Source organism: Schistocerca gregaria, chromosome 2 (genome assembly GCF_023897955.1).
Source record: "Schistocerca gregaria isolate iqSchGreg1 chromosome 2, iqSchGreg1.2, whole genome shotgun sequence".
In the NCBI taxonomy this organism is placed as follows: domain Eukaryota; kingdom Metazoa; phylum Arthropoda; class Insecta; order Orthoptera; family Acrididae; genus Schistocerca; species Schistocerca gregaria.
Window position 1 is genome coordinate 620,219,188 of NC_064921.1, and position 19,258 is coordinate 620,238,445.

Below are 19,258 nucleotides of genomic sequence, written 5' to 3' on the forward strand. Positions count from 1 at the left end.
TGGAATAGTGCGAAATGCATGCAATGCCAATACAAGACTCATTGACCATAAGCAGTGCAGTTGCTTGTGGAGTATCCTCATAGGGGCAGATAGTTCATCATCTTCTCTGAAGTACAAATATTTCCAGAAATTAAGATTTAATGTATAATTCTGACACCTTGAAGCCATATTTATAAAGCCTTACAAACTACACTTACAACAGTAGTGACTAAATCCAGCTAAATAAATTGCTCTGGGTATCAAGGGTATAATGATGAAAATATTTTTATAAAATTTAAAATTTCATTACTAGCATCCCTCTTCTTCATGTGACCATTTACTATTATGTTTGTCACTGGTAAAAGACATCCTTATTAACTCAGTTCCATTCAAAAACTGGTATAAACAAATGTAAATACAGGCAAGCTTCTTTCATGACATACAAGCTTATTTTATGTGTAGCATATTATATTCAAAATATCTTATTAATATGCTCTCCAGGAAGACTCTCAGCACATTGACTTTTGGGGGTAGGAGAATTGATAAAATTTGCATGATGATTTACAACTTTGGACATAATTGACTTATTTTGCATTGTATTAATCTTAGTCCAGCACACAATGTGGTGTTCACAGGCATTTCCTTTGCTGTTCTCAATTGTCCTCACTGTGTACAGTTTAATTTCATGTGTCATTAACTCTGCATATCATGTCTTTATTCATATAAGAAAGTAAATGAGGCGCTACCTTTTAATGAAGTAAGTCTAAGTTGGGTAGCAAGGGAAAGCTGTCATTGTCAATTGATTATATTTGATTTTTACTGATTTATCTAGCCCCCATCAGCAAAGCACCAAGTATCTTAAAGATTGTATGAATAATATTCATTACTACAATAAATTAGTAGCATTAGAGACATCATAAGTTACTGTGAAAACCAATTCCTTATAATGTACATACCAATTTAGTCTTTTAAAATGACTTTCAATCTCATCTCTCATGTTATATTTCACAGAATGTCATATATCATATATCAATGGTTATGTGTGATCTCTCTGTGTTAAAAAAAGTTGCCTTCACTTTGAGGCCAGCTATCAACTATTCAAATTACTGATCACTGTCTAGGACGTGATAGGAAAGCCTGCGGAGGAAGAGCTGCCAAAGCACTGTGATGTAAACCAGGACACCAAGCAAATCAGCTATCAGCAACAAGAATCTGAGGTGCTGAGGTCAATATTAAATCAGGTGAGCCAGCCATGTTGTACACTGTTTCAATGTTAAAATGGATAAAATTTGTTCCAAATAAATCAAGTTTACCATGGTACTCAAGGCAGGTTTTTGCTTCAGGCAATACTGGTGATAATGCTAGTGACTAATTTAATGTTGTGTTAACAGAAAAGGAAAATGCAACTGAAAAAATGTGTTCTATCAAAATAGGTTGCTATCTTATTAAATGAAGTAATGTGTAGTTTTCTATAGCTATGTAGTGGGAGCCAGGATGGGTAGTGTAATTAGGTAGTTTTGTGTAATGGTGCCAGATGGATGTGCGCTGATAAATCATAGAAGCAGAAGTACCTTTATTTATTTATTCAATCAGGTACAGAGTTTGTGTTGTTGGAGCCAGTGGCCAAAGTCCAACACTGGCCCTGGAGTATGGAGAGTGTGCTGAATTTAGCAAGTGGACTTTGATGAAATGGTCAGTTCACAGTGCTGAACAGAGTGCAGTCAGGCAAAGGAGGTTTTAGTTTTACAGGTACCTTGAATTCACAGAGCACACAATAACAAGTTAAGGAAAAGAAAAAAGCACCCTTATTGCACAACGAGTGAAGTGCGCAGTGATTAACACTTTGGACGTATGTTCAGGAGGATTATGATTTAGATCATTGGCCAGCCATCCAGGCTTAGGTTTTCCATGATTTCCCTAAAGCACTTCAAACAAATACTGTGATGGTTCCTTTGAAATGACAGAACCAATTTCCTTCTCCATCTTTCTTTGACATACTCTGAGCTTGTGCTCCATATCTGATGCCTCATTGTCAACAGGACATTAACCACTTATGCCACGCTAAATAATGGATAAATGACTTTGGCAAAATTAGGAATAAAATATACATAATTGACACGCCCCAAAATGATAGAAATGCAGGAAAGTGATTTTGTTGTTTGTAACTGATTCACTTCTCATGCCATACATCCACACACTTCCATCCTCCCACCACACTCAAGACCCAGCTACAAAGGAGTGCCCCATGCATTACTCATTACCATCCCAGACTGGGAAAACTGAATTACTTCCTTCGTTAGGGCTTTGATTATCTGTCGTGCACTAAAATTGGGGACACCCAATCCAAGATACATCCCACTTTCTTCTAAAGTGGTCACCCACCTAAACTCACAACATCCTAGTCCATCCTTATGCTGCTCCCAGCCCCAACCCTGTGTCACAGGCACTATATCCCTGTTGAACACTCAGGTGCAAGACCTGTCCAATTTACCCACACAGCACTTTGTATTCCACTCCTGTCACAGGCTAATCCTAAACCATCACAGGCCAGACAACCTGTGAAAGCAGTCATGTCATATACTAGCTCTGCTGCAATCATTGCACAACCTTTTGCTCATATATTGGTATGACTACCAACCAGCTGTCCACTAGGATGAATGGCCACTGCTAAACTGTGGCCGAGAGTAAAATGGACCACCTTGTGGCGCAACATGCAGCTGAACATAACATGCTTGATTTCAGTGGTTGCTTCACAACTTGGACCAACTTTTCTGAATCATGTAGATGGAAGTTATCCTTACAGCACAGTCTCCACTCCTAAAATTATCTCTTCCTCAATCTAAGGTAACCTATTGTCCCCACATCCTCCATCCAACAGTTGCCACCCTCCTATGTGCTGTAACACCTCCTCCCAATTCACATCCCATCTCCTTCAATGTGTGCCGCTCTCTGCCAGTGCACCCACCAGTCTTCTCTCCTCTCTGCTCCTCTCCTTTTGCATGGTCCATTTCCCTCCCATGCTTCCCCCACAGCATCCTGATGTTGCATCTGGCAGTATTGATCTGCTGCCCTCTGCTCCCTGCACACTTTTCCAGACACTGCTTTTCTTCTCCCCCCCCCCCCCTCCCCCCAAATCACACACACGTACCCTGCTATCCCTCCCCCTTCCCCTACCCCACTCGAAATTGTTGCTTTTGTTGAACAGTCTGGCGAGTGTGGCTGGAGGTAGCAGTCATGTATGATGAGGTGAGTGTGAGTGTGCGTGCGTGCGTGCATTTTTCTTTTCTGAAAAAGTCCTTGGTGTGTTTTCCTTTCCTTTCTTTTCTGAAAAAGTCCTTGTGTGAAAGCTCAGAGTGTAACAGTCTTTCTTGTGCCTTTCTGCAATTCAGTGTGTCATCTTTATGATGAGTAGCACTCAATTCATTTAAAAGTTTTTGTTATTCCAACCTGGACTCTCCATAGTTTGATTCTGCTTTGTTACTTTATAAGTTTTTAAAAAGAAGTAGAATATTTTCTATAGGGTGATTTCTTTTGTGTGACAAAGAAACTAAATATATTTGTTACTTCCTCAATTGTCTTGATACATTGTGCAAACTAAAACAGAAGCTGCCAGGGAAAATAAAACTGCTATAATTCTAATGCTGGGGCCTTCCATTGGAGTTCATCCAAATCTTAATATGGTTAGTAGTATCAGATGAAAAAAGTTATTTGTTATACAGTTTTGAAACTTGAAGCCTTAAATTAATTTCACCATTAGTCGTGCTCAGATTCTTATAATTCATGTTAATATTTTATGTTTCAGGATGTATTCAATACAGGTTTGTCGTGGGTGAAATAAAAATAGACTGTCTTTTTTTCTCCATTCAGGACATAGTGGGAAGTCCAGGAAGTCCAACAAACAGCCAGGTGTCTTCAACTTGTGACTCTGGCTGTATGGAAGAACATTGTGTGTCTTGTTTGCATGAGCATGAGAATACAAGGCAAAAATTGCACTATGAGAATCAACAGTTTGGAGAAGTGAATAAACATGATATTTCAGGGGTGACTGAGGTAACTCTTATTTTGTGGGTTGTGGTATATGAATAAATGTCTTCAGCTTAGTCTGGTGGGGTCCTATCAGGTTGATACCACTTTAGCGGCTTGCATGCCAGTAGTTCTGTTTCTTTATTGAAACGTTTCCTCAATCAAGCTCAGGTGTCTGAGTAGCCCCTTCTGAGGCCATGTCCAACTTCAAAATTCTCAAGTTATTGAGTATGGAAGCTAAGATATCCAGATTAGTATACAGTGAAATTAACCACTGTGACACGCTGATGGTCAGGTGTGAGGTGTCGCCAGTCTACAAATTATGGTGCTGTGCTGGAAGTTCCGTGCATTCTCTGTTTATTTTATTTTCTGCATTTGTCGATTTAATATTGGTAGTGAAACTGAGAAATATTTAAAAGAACAGCATGACTAGAAAAACTTGTTAATATTTTATTGTCATTACACTGGACACAAGAGAAACATCTACTCACAAATCACTGAAACATTTATGTCAATATTATGAAAAGGATAGATTGCTACTCACCATACAGATGATACGTCGAGTCACAGACAGGCACAACTAAAAGACTGCTAAAGGTGTGAGCTTCCAGTCAAAAGGACTTTTTCTAAAGTGGACAACAACACACATTCATGAAAGCACAGCTCTCTCTCTCTCTCTCTCTCTCTCTCTCTCTCTCTCTCTCTCTCTCTCTCTCTCTCTCTCTCTCACACACACACACACACACACACACACACACACGTCATGTGCGTTGTTGTCTACTTGAAGAAGTCCTTTTGGCCAAAAACTCACATGTTGCAGTCTTTTTGTTGTTCCTGTCTGCAACTCGGCATCTCTTCTATATGATGAGTAGCACTCTATCCTTTTCATAATACTGTAATTTGTCCATCCTGGATTTTCCATTGCTTGAAATATATATCCATAAGTTTGGAATTGAATCAGGACACATCGTAATAGCTTTACATTTTGTAGTGACAAATAGTGAGAGAACGGGACATGTTCATTTCATCTCAGGTAATGAAAGAGCAAGATATATTACATCATAATTAAAATAATATATAAAATAATAATAATTACTGAAATATAAAAATGAGCAGAGGAAATAAAATTGTAAGACTGCAACAGATAACAAAGAGATTCAACAAAAGTTAAGAAGCCAATACCAGATAGCAGATAGTTTGTTAATTGGAGAACAGTGACTAACATTTTCTGTCATGATGGAGCACTAGTTTCTCCTTTCACCTGGCTTTAAAAGATATGTTAGCACTGAGGGCCACTGATCTAGAGCAGCATTTTAAGGAAAAGTCAAAGATAGTCTCTACTGTAGTTTTGGCTTCCAACAGCTGTGTGTTAATATCCAGTAAGAAATAAAAGTAGATGATAGTCTGTACTCTTCATTCTGCTCAGAAAAACTTCCAGCACACCACTAATGCTATGTTCAAACATTACAGGATTGTTTTTATACTACTCATCTTCATTACCTTACATATTTCAACTTTTAGAGCAAGCTGCCATTCATCACACCAAATAGAAACTCTGCCAAACTTCTTCTGTTTGGCTCCACAGTCACAGTACAATGAAACTTTCCCATGCACTATAGCGTCATCAGAAAACGGTCACAGATTGCTGCACCCTATATGACAGGTTGAATATGTATATAGAGCACAAGAGTGGTTCTATCACATTTCCATGGGGCACTCCTGGCAATATCCTGATGAACATTTGCTGCTCAGGCAGTGTGCTCAGTGTCGTATACTAACTTAGGATGGGGGGAGACAGTGGGATTGAGGTCAGTCTGCACTTTCCGAGTTGTGAGGAGCAAATGCAGAAAAACAGATTCCCCATGGAGGCATGTCAATAACTTGGATCAGTGTGAAACAGTGTCAAAGGGCACCTATGAGAGGTGTGGATTTTGGGACTCAACAGGATGCTTGCAGCAGGAGAGTCGTGGAATTTCGGGGACCAATTAACACTATTACTGATCATACTAACTGCTACACTGAAGGCTAATTCTAAATATTAGAAAAAGCAAAGAGTCCTAACAGAAGTAGTGAACACTATCAGCATGTTAAGTACAAACTTGAGAGCAGCACTCCAAGTGAGAAAAACATGATGTTGGTGCTTACTGAGGCTGGCCACGAGCAACATGGAGTCAGTGCCCTAGCAATCTGACTGAGAAAGTTAATTATGTGAAGTGAAACTTCTTCTCTGGGACAACTGTCGAGAGCATCTGCAATTTGCAGGGCTCTAGTGTTACTATTTAGCTCTGGTAACCCAAACGCTACTGCCTTTTCCTGCTCTTTGCACTGTGTCTCTGATTTCTTATCTTGGATTCCCCTTGAAGCCTCCCACAGCCTTAAGCATAACAATGTAGAAGTTGTTATTTCATCACTGTATGACATCCCCCCCTATGGAAAAAAATTTGTTGATTGTTACTTGGCAACAAATTGGTAATCTGGCTTCTGTTGTAATTAAAACATCTTAGCTGTAGAAATGACATTATAGACATTCTTGGTTAATGACTCTAGTTCCCTTTACATTTTACACTTTGCAAAGTTTGTATTTCACTTTACTTTTCCACACATGTAAACATCAACATAGTACACTGTTTCAATTTTCACTGCTCTTTTATATACATATATACATACACATAGAAGCATCATTGTAAAACATTGGTTCATTTTTCATCAAGACCTACATTGCATAGAACATAAATTTAAATCGTCGGCTACTTAAGTTTTCCCTTTTTAATACAAATACACACCAAAAATAAAATATTTTTCTCTCTCTCTGCATGCTCCGTTAAAAATTAGTTTCTCTTTGAATGAATGACCACATTTGGGCCCTTTGCCCCAACTGCAGTGTATGAGCCACATCACTGCATGTCTAGCTTACGGGTGCTGTCCCTTCTAACGCTTTAGTCATACAATAAGACTTGATCATCTGTTTTAAAATCTTATGGATTCTGGTCTCTTATCATAGTACTCTTTGTCTTCTGCTTGTACTGTTAATCTCTGGCACATTGGTGCATCTGTCTCATTTTCTCTTTTAATTTGAGCACATAATCATTATAATTATAAGTAAGATCAGTGAATCAATGGTATCAATGCCACTCCTATCAAACACTCCTTCTGGTGTTGGTGTTATAACCAATAGTCTTTGTTTTTGGGAGGGGGAGGGGGGGGGGGGGTGAGTGTTCAACTACCGCATTTTCTGATGTAGTCTTCAATATCCTCCTTCACACCAGACCACACTCTCTATTTCTTAATTTAATTATAAGTTTCTATGATCCCTTGATTACCACCTATAGCTGCGTCACAGAATTCCGACAAAATTTCTGCTTCTTGTTCAGCAATTCCCTCCTGCTGTTCGTCTTCCTCAACTGTTGGCAGTTTCTCACTTTCATTTGCCTCTGTTTCAGCATCAGCTGTCTGCACTTCCCTTATCTTTGACAATACACCTGCTACTCAGTTCTTCTTGCCTTTTTGTATAAAATTTCATAATCATACTCCTCTTATTACAAACTGAATATCATTAACCATCGGGACAGATCACTAGTATTTCTGACCCACTGCAATGGTTTATGATCTATACAAATGGTTAACTTACAACCAAAAACATATGGTCTGAAATGTTTGACTGCCCAAATTACAGCCAATAACACTCTTTCAATTGTGCTATAATTTTTCTCAGCATTATTCAAAGTTCTGGATGCATTTGCATCTGGAAGATTTTTACCTACTTCTCCTTGGCTAAGGGCTAGGCCAATAGTGTCCTGGCTGACGTCAGTGGTGTTAATAAACTTTTTTTAAAAAAAATCTGGGTACTGTAATATGGAGGGATTGAGTAGCTTCTGTTTTAGCACTTGGAAACACGTCTTCTTACTTGGTGCCCCATTCATAATTAACAACTTGTTCAACAACTCATGTTGTGGGTTTGCCACTCTACAAAAGTCACTTAGGAACAATCTCTAGTACCCAATTAACCTGAGAAAACTTTTTAAAACTTATGTTGTACTGGGTTTGGGATATTCCACCACTGCTTTTAGTTTGTTTGGGTCTGGTTTTAACCCATCTTCAGTTAAGACATGTCCCTGGTATTTGATCTCTTTCCTAAAAAATTCACATTTATCCACCTGCAACTTCAGATTATGTTGCCTTAGCCTCTCAAAAGCCTCACACAATCAGGCATTACGTTCTTCCAGCAATGGGCCAAAAATCGCTATGTTGTCCAAGTAATTAAAGATCTTTTCACTCTGTAACCCATTAGAACCAAATTCATCAATTTTTGGAATGTGGAGGGTGCAGAACAGAGTCCCATTGGCATTGTTTTGTATGTATAAGGGGCATATGGTGTACTGAAAGCTGTCAGCTCCCAGTCTTTTAGATCTAGTAACAGATGATAGCATCCTGTAGCCAAATAAAGCACTGAAAAATATTTTACCTTACCCAGTCTATACAAAACTTCATTTTTATATGGAAGTGGTAAGACTGTGTTGACAGTAATGTTCTTTAGTATTTTGTAATGAGCTATCATCCTGTATTTTCCTTTTACCAGATGCATTCATCTTTTTGGGAATCATGAGTAATGGGAAATTATAGGCACTTGTTGAAGATACTTTTATATTGTCTTCCAACCGCTGTTTCATATGCTTTTGTTATGCTTCTTTGTGCACTTCTGGCATTCTGTAAGGACGAGAGAAAATTATTCGTCTCTCTTCTTCGAGAATCAGTTTTATTTTATGCTGGATTGTATCTGTATATGTCAAATTATCCCCTGGCAGATGGTAGATATCATTATACACAGAAGATACCTCTATTATGGCTGTTTTTCTTCAACATTTAAGTGATTTAACCACAAGTTTTCTTTTAATAAACTGTTTTTCAATTTTTTCTTCACTCAATACTTTGTCTACCTTGTGCACAGTCTGCTGTGGACTTGGGCTACATGGTAGAACTGCTTCCATCGCAGTGTGAGGCACCTCCATAAAAACCAACACTTCTCATGTGTTTAACATTCTAATTACACAAGAGCTTTTTTCATACTCTCACCAGTGCCTCTGATAGGTACAAGCCTTCCTGCAACTCTCTTTTCTTGACAATACCTGGTATCTGCAACCTTTATCCTGAAAATCCTCCCTTCATGAGGTCCCAACTTTATTTTAGCCACCTAGCCTACCTTAGACCCTGTAGCATCCGTTTCCCATTGATAACACATCTGTCTACTGGCCCCTCGTTCACTTTTCCATTAGTTCAACATATTGTTGTTTACTGGCCCCTCTGAACAGCTCAGAGAATTTTGAACTCCGCTGCATTCACACTGTGCAATTTCAAAATCTGTTTTTCTTTATAAGCCCCTGCCCTTGTGTACTTGCGTTCTGCGCTTCTATCTCCATAAACAGTTAAATGGCCCTGCCCCCTAACCACAGTGTTCCCTTGGTGTAATCAATTTTTACACCATGTTTTGTAAAGAAACCTCTACCAATTAAGCTAGCATAGGGAATATCCAATTCCCCTCCTACCTGATAAAACTTATATTTCAGTCTTAATTCCCAGTCTATTCCAAGATCTAAGACCACCGTCCCATACATAACTTGTGATACCTTCAATCCTTATACTTTCTTCAGGTCTATACCCAATGTGGCTTTGCAGATACTTCATACTGGACAAGTTAATTTGTGCTCCATTATCTAGAAGCAATTTTAATGAATTTACTGTATTCTGTGGGCAGTTTTATTCTACAAACTCGTCTTTACTTTCACAGTTGACTTTGAATACCTTTCCCAGTTCAGCATAAAGTGACTGTAATTGTATGCTTTCCTTTTGTTCCCCAGCCTCTTATTTTTCACAGACTACCGTGCTTTCTGAGTCCACTCTTTAACCATGTACCCTGGCCTATGACATGTGAAACACCCAACCAGTTTAACTTTCTTACAAGGACCTGTATGTCCCAATAAATTGCAACTTTTACACCTGGCTGTCTTTGAGACTTATGACTCTCAACACACCTGGTGCCGATTCTACTTTGCGAATTCTTTTCTCAATTCAGCAATCTCACTTTAGATGCCCTGCTTTGCCACAGGTTTTACATTTAACATTACTGCTGCAATCCTTAGGCGTGTGCCTTCCACGTCCACATAAGAAACAGTTAAGTCACCAAAGCCTTTCTTCTTGGTGGATATAATTACCAACTTTGCCGTCAAGGCCTCAGTGAGCTGCTGTTTCTGCCCCTTGCACATACAGTTGTATGTATGCTACCACCATAGACTCCCTGAATGAATACTGCTCTGTTTAATTTTCCTACTATTGAGAAAGATCCTGCCAGTTATGGTGCTGGCGTTGCATGATGGAAAGTTTCACAAAACTGATGTTGACATGTATCTACTTTACTGGCCCAATCTGCAATTGGTTCCTCCTTTGATTGCCCACTAGAAAACCTATTACAAGCATGGTAACCCAAAGTACACTTACATGTGTAATTTTCCAACAATATATTTCTCACTTCTTCCCATGTGGAAGATAATTCACACATGAGCAGTTTACCTTGTGCAGGACCCGAAATATGAGCTTTTATGAATTTTAACACTATTGGATTGTTTGTTTCACGTACTAATTCAAAAGCTATGTCCTCATTGTTAATAATTTCATTTAATGCTGATTTTGTACCAATGAAAGCTGGGGGTTGAGTTTACGGACATCACTGACACTAATATTAGATGCTACTGCTCTGGCTTCAGCAACTACAATGTTAGATAAGGCCATGACTTTCTTTTATCTGCTGACGATTGTGCAGAGGCAACACGAGACAGCATCGCTGCTGAAAAAGCCATGCTGTGCTGAGGTGAGCTGAGCCAAGTTGAGCTGAGCCAAGCAGGATGTGACACTGCGACGGTTGTGGTGTCGCGATGCCCTATGCTGTGCTGTGCCAGGCCGTTGCCCGCTGTCGCCGGCCGTCTACTCGTGGCCACCACTGCCACTGAAAGTGACAATGGCACACTCTACTGCTGGGTTGCACTGTCACTGTGTGTTGATGCCCTTGTGGTCCTCCCTGGACTACACCCACTGCTCTTTTTTGGTGCTCGGCTATACCTTCGACCCCCGTATTGTTGTGAAGTCATGTAGGTAGCACTGTCCTGGCCATGTCTTCCCTCATCAGGCATGTTCTCTAGGCCTCTCCATCTTTCTTGTGCTCTTTGCGCTCCATCTGTTCTCATTAGTGCACTAGTGCTGCTTCTCATATGAGTCTCAAAGCCAGCAGTAGAGTCATAATGTTGGGCTGCATGTGTGTGAAGCCCCTATCTATCGCAAAAATCGTTAAGAAGATACCTCGCATTTGACACCAGAAAATGTTCGCGTATGTTGTGTCCTAACCCAGGGTATAGGGGAGATGGGGTTTGAAGTCTGTCTGCAATTTCTGAGCGGGGAGGAGCAAATGCAGAAAGACAGATTCCCAGTGGAGACACATTGATAACATGGATCATTGCAAAATGCTGTCACAGGGCACCTACAAGATGCGTGGATTTTGGGACTCGACAGGGTGCTTGCTGCAGAAGACTCATGACATTCAGCAATCTGATTAACATTATTTACTAGCAATCAGTCTAACTACTATACTGAAAGGTAATTCTAAACTTCAGGAAAAGCAAAGGAGGCACAACAGAAATCAATGTCTCATTCCACGGGGGTGAGTTCTAACAGAAATAGCCAACACTAGCAGGATGTTAAGTTCAAACTTGAAAGCAGTACTCCAGATTAGAAAAACAGACATGTCTGAGCTTACCAAGGCTGGCCACGAGTGACATGGTGTTGGTGCCTCAACGATCTGTCTGTGAACACACTCTGAATACAAAAACATGAATCTTTAAAGAATCGTAGTGGTGCATTATTTCACCATTGCTATAATCTAGCCATCAGTCCACTGGCACTGAACACGCTTCAGCCAATCTGACGAGTTGCTCTGCACCTCCGGGCCACCTCTGGCCAACCACATTTAGACTCCTCCCCTGCTCCTAGTCGATAGGTAGGGATGCTTCTGGATTTCAAATTAACAAACTCCAAGTTTGGTAGCAACAATGTTCAGCTGGTAGTTAAACATCACTGTCACTCCCATTATGGCCAGTGACAACTGTATGTTACGTCACTTGGCCCTTCCCTCAGTCCTTTTGTGAGTGGGAACTGCAGTAGTAGCATTCTAACCAGTTCTCAAGGGTACAGGTATCAAACTTACTGCCTCTGCTAAGGTGTGCCTTTTTGTGGTGATCTTCAGCTGTGATGCCTTACAAAAACATCTAGGTGGTGGATGGGATTACCAGTTAATTTTCTGATATGAAACTTCTTCTCTGGCACAGCTACCCAGAACATTTGCAATTTGCAGGGCACTAATGTTACTATTTATCTCCAAGTTTTCCTGTTCTCTGCATTGTGTCTCTGACTTCCTATCTTGCCCTTGATGGTGCCCACACCCATAAGTGTAACATCATACAAGTCATTATGTCGTCAGTATATAACATGAGTTCTGTTACTGAAGAAGTCTCTTTGCAGCTCACATATCTGAGAACATATTCCTTGTGCTCAGACCTTTTGTCTGCAGTGAGGCAGTTTGTGAAATGATTTTCCAGAAATCAGGTAATATCGAATCTGCCTGTCATTCCTCATCCGTGGTTCACAGGTTATTATTAGAGAAAAGAGAAGGCTGAGTTTTGCATGAGTGACGCTTGTAAATCCATACTGATTTGTGGACAGAAGCTTTTCAGTCTCAAGGAGATTCGTTATATTCGAACTTGGAATATACTCTAGAATTCTGTAGAAAATTAATGTTATGGACATTGGCCTGTAATTTTTCGGGACCGTTATTTTACCCTTTTTATATACAGGAATCACCTGCACATTTTTCCAGTCACTTTGGACTTCATGCAGAGTGAGAGATTTCCAGTGTGAATAATTTTGAAAGCAGAATTTAGAACTTTAGCTTTCCTTGTGCTGTTTTGTATTTCCACACCAGACTGGTCGACGAATATTTGGAGAAGATTCCTCAACCCACTCAGCGATTTTATGTAGGACTAAAATTTTCATGGATTCTAGACAAGATTTTCCTCTAAAGTATGATGCTGAAAGTAGTTGTATGCTTCGTTCATTGATCTTTTTAAAGATGCACAAATTTCTGCTAACTTTTGTCTTTCAACATTATCACTTTCTTTTTTGTACTGAGAGTGCAACAATCTCTGCTTTATCAGCATTTACTGAATTTTGTCATTAAACCGCTGCGTGTCTTTTCTGTCCTTAATCCCCTTACTTAGCACATACTTCTTTAAAATGTGGTTTACAGTAAGTTTAAATTTTGCTCATAATTCACTATGTCCCTGTGTAAAACATCTGCCATTTGAGAATCGTGAAACTAATAAATCCTTGCAAATAAAGAGCTTCATAAAACTACAGGCACTTTTATTGAACAAATCGCCAGTGTCAATTACTGAGAGAAAAACTGAAATGGTAAATGCACAGCTAAGAACAATTAATAAAATATATTAATCCGGGGAATTATGTAACTTTGCCTAGGTATTTAGTAATTGCAATAAGCATAATCCATACACCATTTTACATTATTACTCTATTTTTATTGCACCAATTAAATAGACCCATTGCTGTAAACATTACTGGCAACAACCAACAGAGACTGCCTGCTGTAACTATGGCTAAAATTGCACTAACTTGGTGGGTGCTACTGCTGTAACATAAATAACATCAAACATTCAGGATATTATGTAGTATCGTTTAAATGGCATGTAATTGAAATTGTAATTAGAAGTAATAAATCTCTGACTGTTTGAACACAGGATGCATTACTACAAAATGTGGTAACATGTTTCATATAAGCAGAATGACACAATGTTAACAAACATATGCAGACAACCTGTCAAAGGTTATAATAACTTCTTCAAGTTCTTTGATAGTTTGGGGAATTTCTTCTTCTAGATTTTGATGAGTGTTTGAGTATTTGAGCTTATGGATTGGTTCTGGATAATTAAGAAGCTGATCAAAATATTTTGCAAGTATTTAAAAGATTTTAGTGTTATGTGAGCCTTTTCCTGCACCGTTCTGGTGTTAGTTTTACATTTAAAGTAGATTCACTTAACTCTTTAATACACTTTCTGCGCCTAACAGCTACTGGAAAATGGCCTGTTTAGCAGATCATCCACAGAAAACACTTGCATAATAAATTGCATTGTATACTCACATTTTTTATTTATTTATTTTATTTTTTTTAACCACCACCTAGCCTATAACCTTTTGACTTACAGTAGTAGTAATCAAAACAAAATTGAATATTTATAAATTGATGTGTTTAAATATATTTAAAATTATAATTATTAGTTTGACATTGCAAAGAATTAAATAGCAAAATGTTGTGGATAGCAGGAATTGAACCTGGGTCTGCGAATTATCAAACTGTGCGTTAAATCATGTGGCCACTGCACCATTACAACACAAGCACCTCAAAAATTCTTCATGCCCTATGCTTCCACATTATGCTAAACACAATTTCAAAGAAAAATATGAACTGGTGCTGTGAGCAAGGGATGATGTTACATCAGAGCATGTGTAGTTGAGAACAGACAGTTGTGTTCCTTGTCTGAGCTGATCATAACGTAGCTGACAATCATTTCAGCACTTAACACTGGTTTCTGGTTGCTGTGGAGGGAGCACTACAAAACATGTCTTCATCCATTTTTATTTGCGTATAAGCTCACATTTGAAGAGAAATAACCTAATTTTAGTGCAGTTTCTGTCTTGCATTCGTAATTTTAGTGCGAGATTTATTGTGTGCTGTAGCACATTAGCACATGATAACTGGTCACCAATGACCATTCATATTCTATATAGGGTGGTACCACCTGTTTATTTGCTCTTTCCATAATATAAACTCTTGTAGTATTTATTAACTTAATGAACCATTGTCACCATGATGATGTCATGATCACTAGTCTGTACTACTGTATAAAGACAAGTTGTAGTTTAATGTTGTTACCAACAGTTTTAAAAAGTTGTTGGTTGAACTTACATCAAACGTTCCCATGATACTGTAATAAACATTCAGACAGATGTAGGCTACATATTTTTCAATGTATATGGTGTGCAAAAATGTGTATAAAATCTACAAAAATAATCAAATTTTGAAAATAAAATGTAATTGGATAGATGAAAAAAAATCCACTCACCAAGAGGTGGAAGGAGAACACACATATAAAAGATATTAAAGTTCACAAGCTTTCAGAATCAGCGGCTCCTCCTTCTGGCAGAAAGGTTGAAGGGGAGGGAATAGGGGTGAAGGAACAGGAAAAGACGCACTGGATGGGATGAGACGGAACAGAAGCGATTGAACAACTTGGCTGTTCTTCATGCCCACTGAGATATTTTGGATGAATTGGATATCCAACCAGTCATCAACAACTTCATATTCAGTAATCCAGACAGTCAGTCAACATTTGCGCATTTCTAAAGACACTCCAGCCCTAATAATGGCATTTAGAGCAATATATTAAAAATCTTTATAAAATAGAGAATTAAATACATACATAGCATTAAATTTTCAGTTTAGAAACATTAGTACTACTTTATTACTGTATTACTACATTACTATAATACTGTCTTAGTTATTTTCAAATACTTAAATATTTCTAGGGTGCAAGACCCAATTAAAACCCGCTGTTTACATAATTTTTGGCTGAGAGTATTAAGCATACTGTATTAACTTCATTAACTGTATTAAAGCATTAACTTGATATATTGGTTTTATTTAATGAACCCTGGGTCTTATTCAAAGTAAGCTTAAATTAGCTATTTCACTCATTAATCAAAATCCTGTTACTGCGTGACAGCAATATTTTGTGTTTTATTCTTTTAATGATAGTTTAGGATTTATTTAAATATAATTTTAGTCTTTTCAGAGCTATATATTCACTGCTCTGTAATAGTCTATGAGCATGATTGTTACTGTAAGTTAGATTAGCTTTTTACAAAAATACTGTGCATGTTTATGTTGTTTCTTTTTTCGAATCCAAAAAGTTAAATTAGTTTTTTATGAAAATACCTTGTGTGTTTATGTTTTGTTTCTTTTTTCAAAGCTAAAAAATGTGTCAGGCTTGTCGAGTTTCCGGGAGTGTCGAGTTATCAAGAGTCCAGTTTTCAGGGTTCTAATGTTGGTCATATGACTCTAAAATGCTTAAAAAAAACTTTAAAAATCACTTTTTTTTCATATAAAATTTAGGAAATTTTCTGGGACAAGACCCCCAGTATCCCGCCCCAATATTTTCTATAAGTTGGCACCCCTGCGTAGATATCGGGCATTTACACCACTAAACAAACTCTTTCTTCCACATATATTCTTTCTCCTGACAATCTTTAAAAATTGGATGCACAACGGTGTGCTGTTTCATTTTCTTTGTTGCAGTCAGTTTTAAGAGGAAAGAAGAATGTTGTTATTGTAGCTTTTAGACTTACAATTAGAATGCTACTGTACTGTGGAATCTGAATCATTTGAAACTTTGCAACCTTACCCATTTACAGAGTAAAAGTACAAGAAATACTTTCATTGAAGTTACTATCCTCACAGATCCATCAGCTGGAGAGATATCTCATGTGTCCTTCGTATTAATGAATCCAACAAATTTAATCTTTTATTTTAAGGGACATTTATTTCTCAATCAAGATTTCAGATTTCATTTGCAACAACAATGTACAATACTCAAGGTCAGAGACAAAAATGAAGAGTAGATGGACAAAGAGGGGGCCGGGAAGAAAGTGGCAGAAAGAAGCCTGGTAGTAAAGGATGTTGTGTGCGACATTGGCTCAGTTTCAAATGGTGCAGTTCATGACATAAATTCATGTCTTGTAGAAAATAAACAAACACTAAATCACAGTAAGACTCCGTTTTTACAGTTTCTAACACACAATTCAACTAAACCTGACATTTTAATTTCACAGAATGGGCATATGATTAGTGAAACTGAACAATTCAATTTTCTAAGTCAGATAGATCGTAAACTGTTGTGGAAAGACCACGTTCAGAATCTTGTTCAAAGACTTAAAGCTGCCATAGTTACCATTCGAACGGTGTCTGGAGCGAGTGATCGTTCGACATGACAATTGGTCTACTTTGCTTATTTTCATTTGCTTGTATCCTATGGTATTATATTTTTGGGTAACTCTTCGCTTTGTAAAAGGATAGTTTTGGCTCAGAAATGGTAGCTTATTCCTAAGAATCAGCAGCTTTCACTCGGGAGAAATCAAACCATCAACTGAATTGGACTTCCTTGTGCAGAAAGGTGTGTGGTATACTGCTGCATCCATTTTCAATAAGCTACCGCTAGAATTCAAAAATCTTAAACTGAAGAGTATCCTCATGGGTCACTCCTTCTGATCTGTCGAGTACCACCTTGAAAACTTAACCTGATTGTCGTTGTATTGTTGACTGCATTTACTTAAACTTATGGCTTGACTTTTTTTTGGGTTCATAAACATTTAATTTTAATCTTTTATTACTTTTATGTTATAATTTCACATAGTGACTGTCCATAGCACATTCAATGGTCTCATTGGTGTCCCAGTCTATATTTGTTAGGTTAGAGTCATATGCAGCTAATACTGCAGGATCGGGGCACATCCACCACACTACTGAGAGTAGACTTTCTTTGACTGATTCTACAACTATTATGGCATTATTGGGTGACCAGTAAAAGCAGTCGATGATAAACGTGAGTACACCTTGGCCAGTTACTTGTGTGTAGGTAATTTTGCAGCCAGGCCCTGACCTCTATAGACATAATACTTTTGTCGATTGACATGAACATCTCCCCCTCTATCCTGTGGTGTATGGTGTCTTACTTGTCTTTTAAAAGTATGTCCCATGCTTCATTAAATATTTTGGAGTTTTCTATTTTGGGTTTCATCCAGCTCTTGGGGCAGAGGTTAATTTGAGCATGATGGCTTTCCTGTGGTGGTTTAGGAACTTGTTGACAAACTATGCACACTTCCCATCCATTGATGTACACGTCCTATCCATCCCACTACTAAAATTCTAATGGAAACAATAGGTAAAAAAGTGAAAATGTAATTATTTTTCATTGATCATAGCTAGAGGCTTAGGGAAACAGGTACAATAGGGTTCATTGTTTATTTAAATGTTTAGTGAAGTGTATATTTTACTCTGTGCAGAGTCGGTAAGAGATATATAAAGCAGTTGTTCTGAATTGGTATTCTAAATATTTCAGCAAAAAACCAGCTGTCATCCATTTCCTATTTAAAGAACAATTCTGCAGAAACATTGCATGCAAAAAGTACTGCAGAGACAGCATTAGAAAGCAGCAGAATAGGTTAAGCAATGTGGGTTCACAAGTGCCTCAAGAAGTATGTCCGGTATGCAAAATGAGTCCTCAATCTCAGTACTGCGTGAAGTACTATAACCAGGAAACCAGACCTGATCAGCCAGACTGACTTGATCTCATAAAAAAAACTTACACCATGTACAAGTAAAAGCATGAAACCTGACTTTGACTATGCTTTCTGTATATCTTTTTTTTCTTCCCCACTCTACTGCCTCAGATTGTTAGAACTGATTGCCTTCTACTCTTATACTTGGTACGAAATTTTTTATACTCTCTGGTTCAGGCATTTACATTCATTCTTCAGACAGCTGTTTCATAAGAGGCCACATTCTTAGTTTAATTAAATGTAGAAAGAATTTTCCAATGTGTTAAGTATGTTGTCAGGGTGGCAATTCTTCTAGAAAACCTGGAAACATGTTTTCCATTAATATGGATAAATATGAAGCATTTGTTTATAGTGGAACAACATCTGGGAAGTATGTGTGGAAAAACAGCTAGTAACTTCTCTGCTTGTAAAGTATTTGTTTGATCATTTAACATTATATAGATTACAGTTAATGTTTTGTACTGATAATATAAGAAATCTAAAATTACTATATAGTTCTTCAAATGAACCTTGATTTTTTTATGTTTTACTCTATCCACATACTCGAAGTCTCTTGATCAGTTGGGAATTCTTATAGATTACAATTTAGAAGTTAGATTTCGATGTTTGGACAAGAAAATGTTCATCTGCAAATGTCTGGAAGATATCTCTCTCTCTCTCGCCCACACACACACACACACACACACACACACACACACACACACTCCACTCAACCTCTGTGACTATCATGATCCAGTTGTTGATGTTAATG

At 38.1% G+C, this 19,258-nt stretch overlaps 1 protein-coding gene across 7 annotated transcripts in view; it reads left to right on the top strand.

Annotated features, from left to right (window-relative positions):
* The window catches only part of LOC126334604 (uncharacterized), a 270,217-nt gene that overhangs the window by 114,153 nt on the left and 136,806 nt on the right, over positions 1-19,258 (top strand). For 5 of the 7 annotated variants that reach the window (XM_049997000.1, XM_049997002.1, XM_049997003.1 and 2 more), the window contains 2 exons: positions 1,101-1,220; positions 3,847-4,029. In XM_049997000.1, the coding sequence (XP_049852957.1) occupies positions 1,101-1,220; positions 3,847-4,029 (303 nt within the window). The remainder of the gene's footprint in view (positions 1-1,100; positions 1,221-3,846; positions 4,030-19,258) is intronic. The other 2 variants (XM_049997005.1, XM_049997007.1) reach the window with 1 other exon arrangement.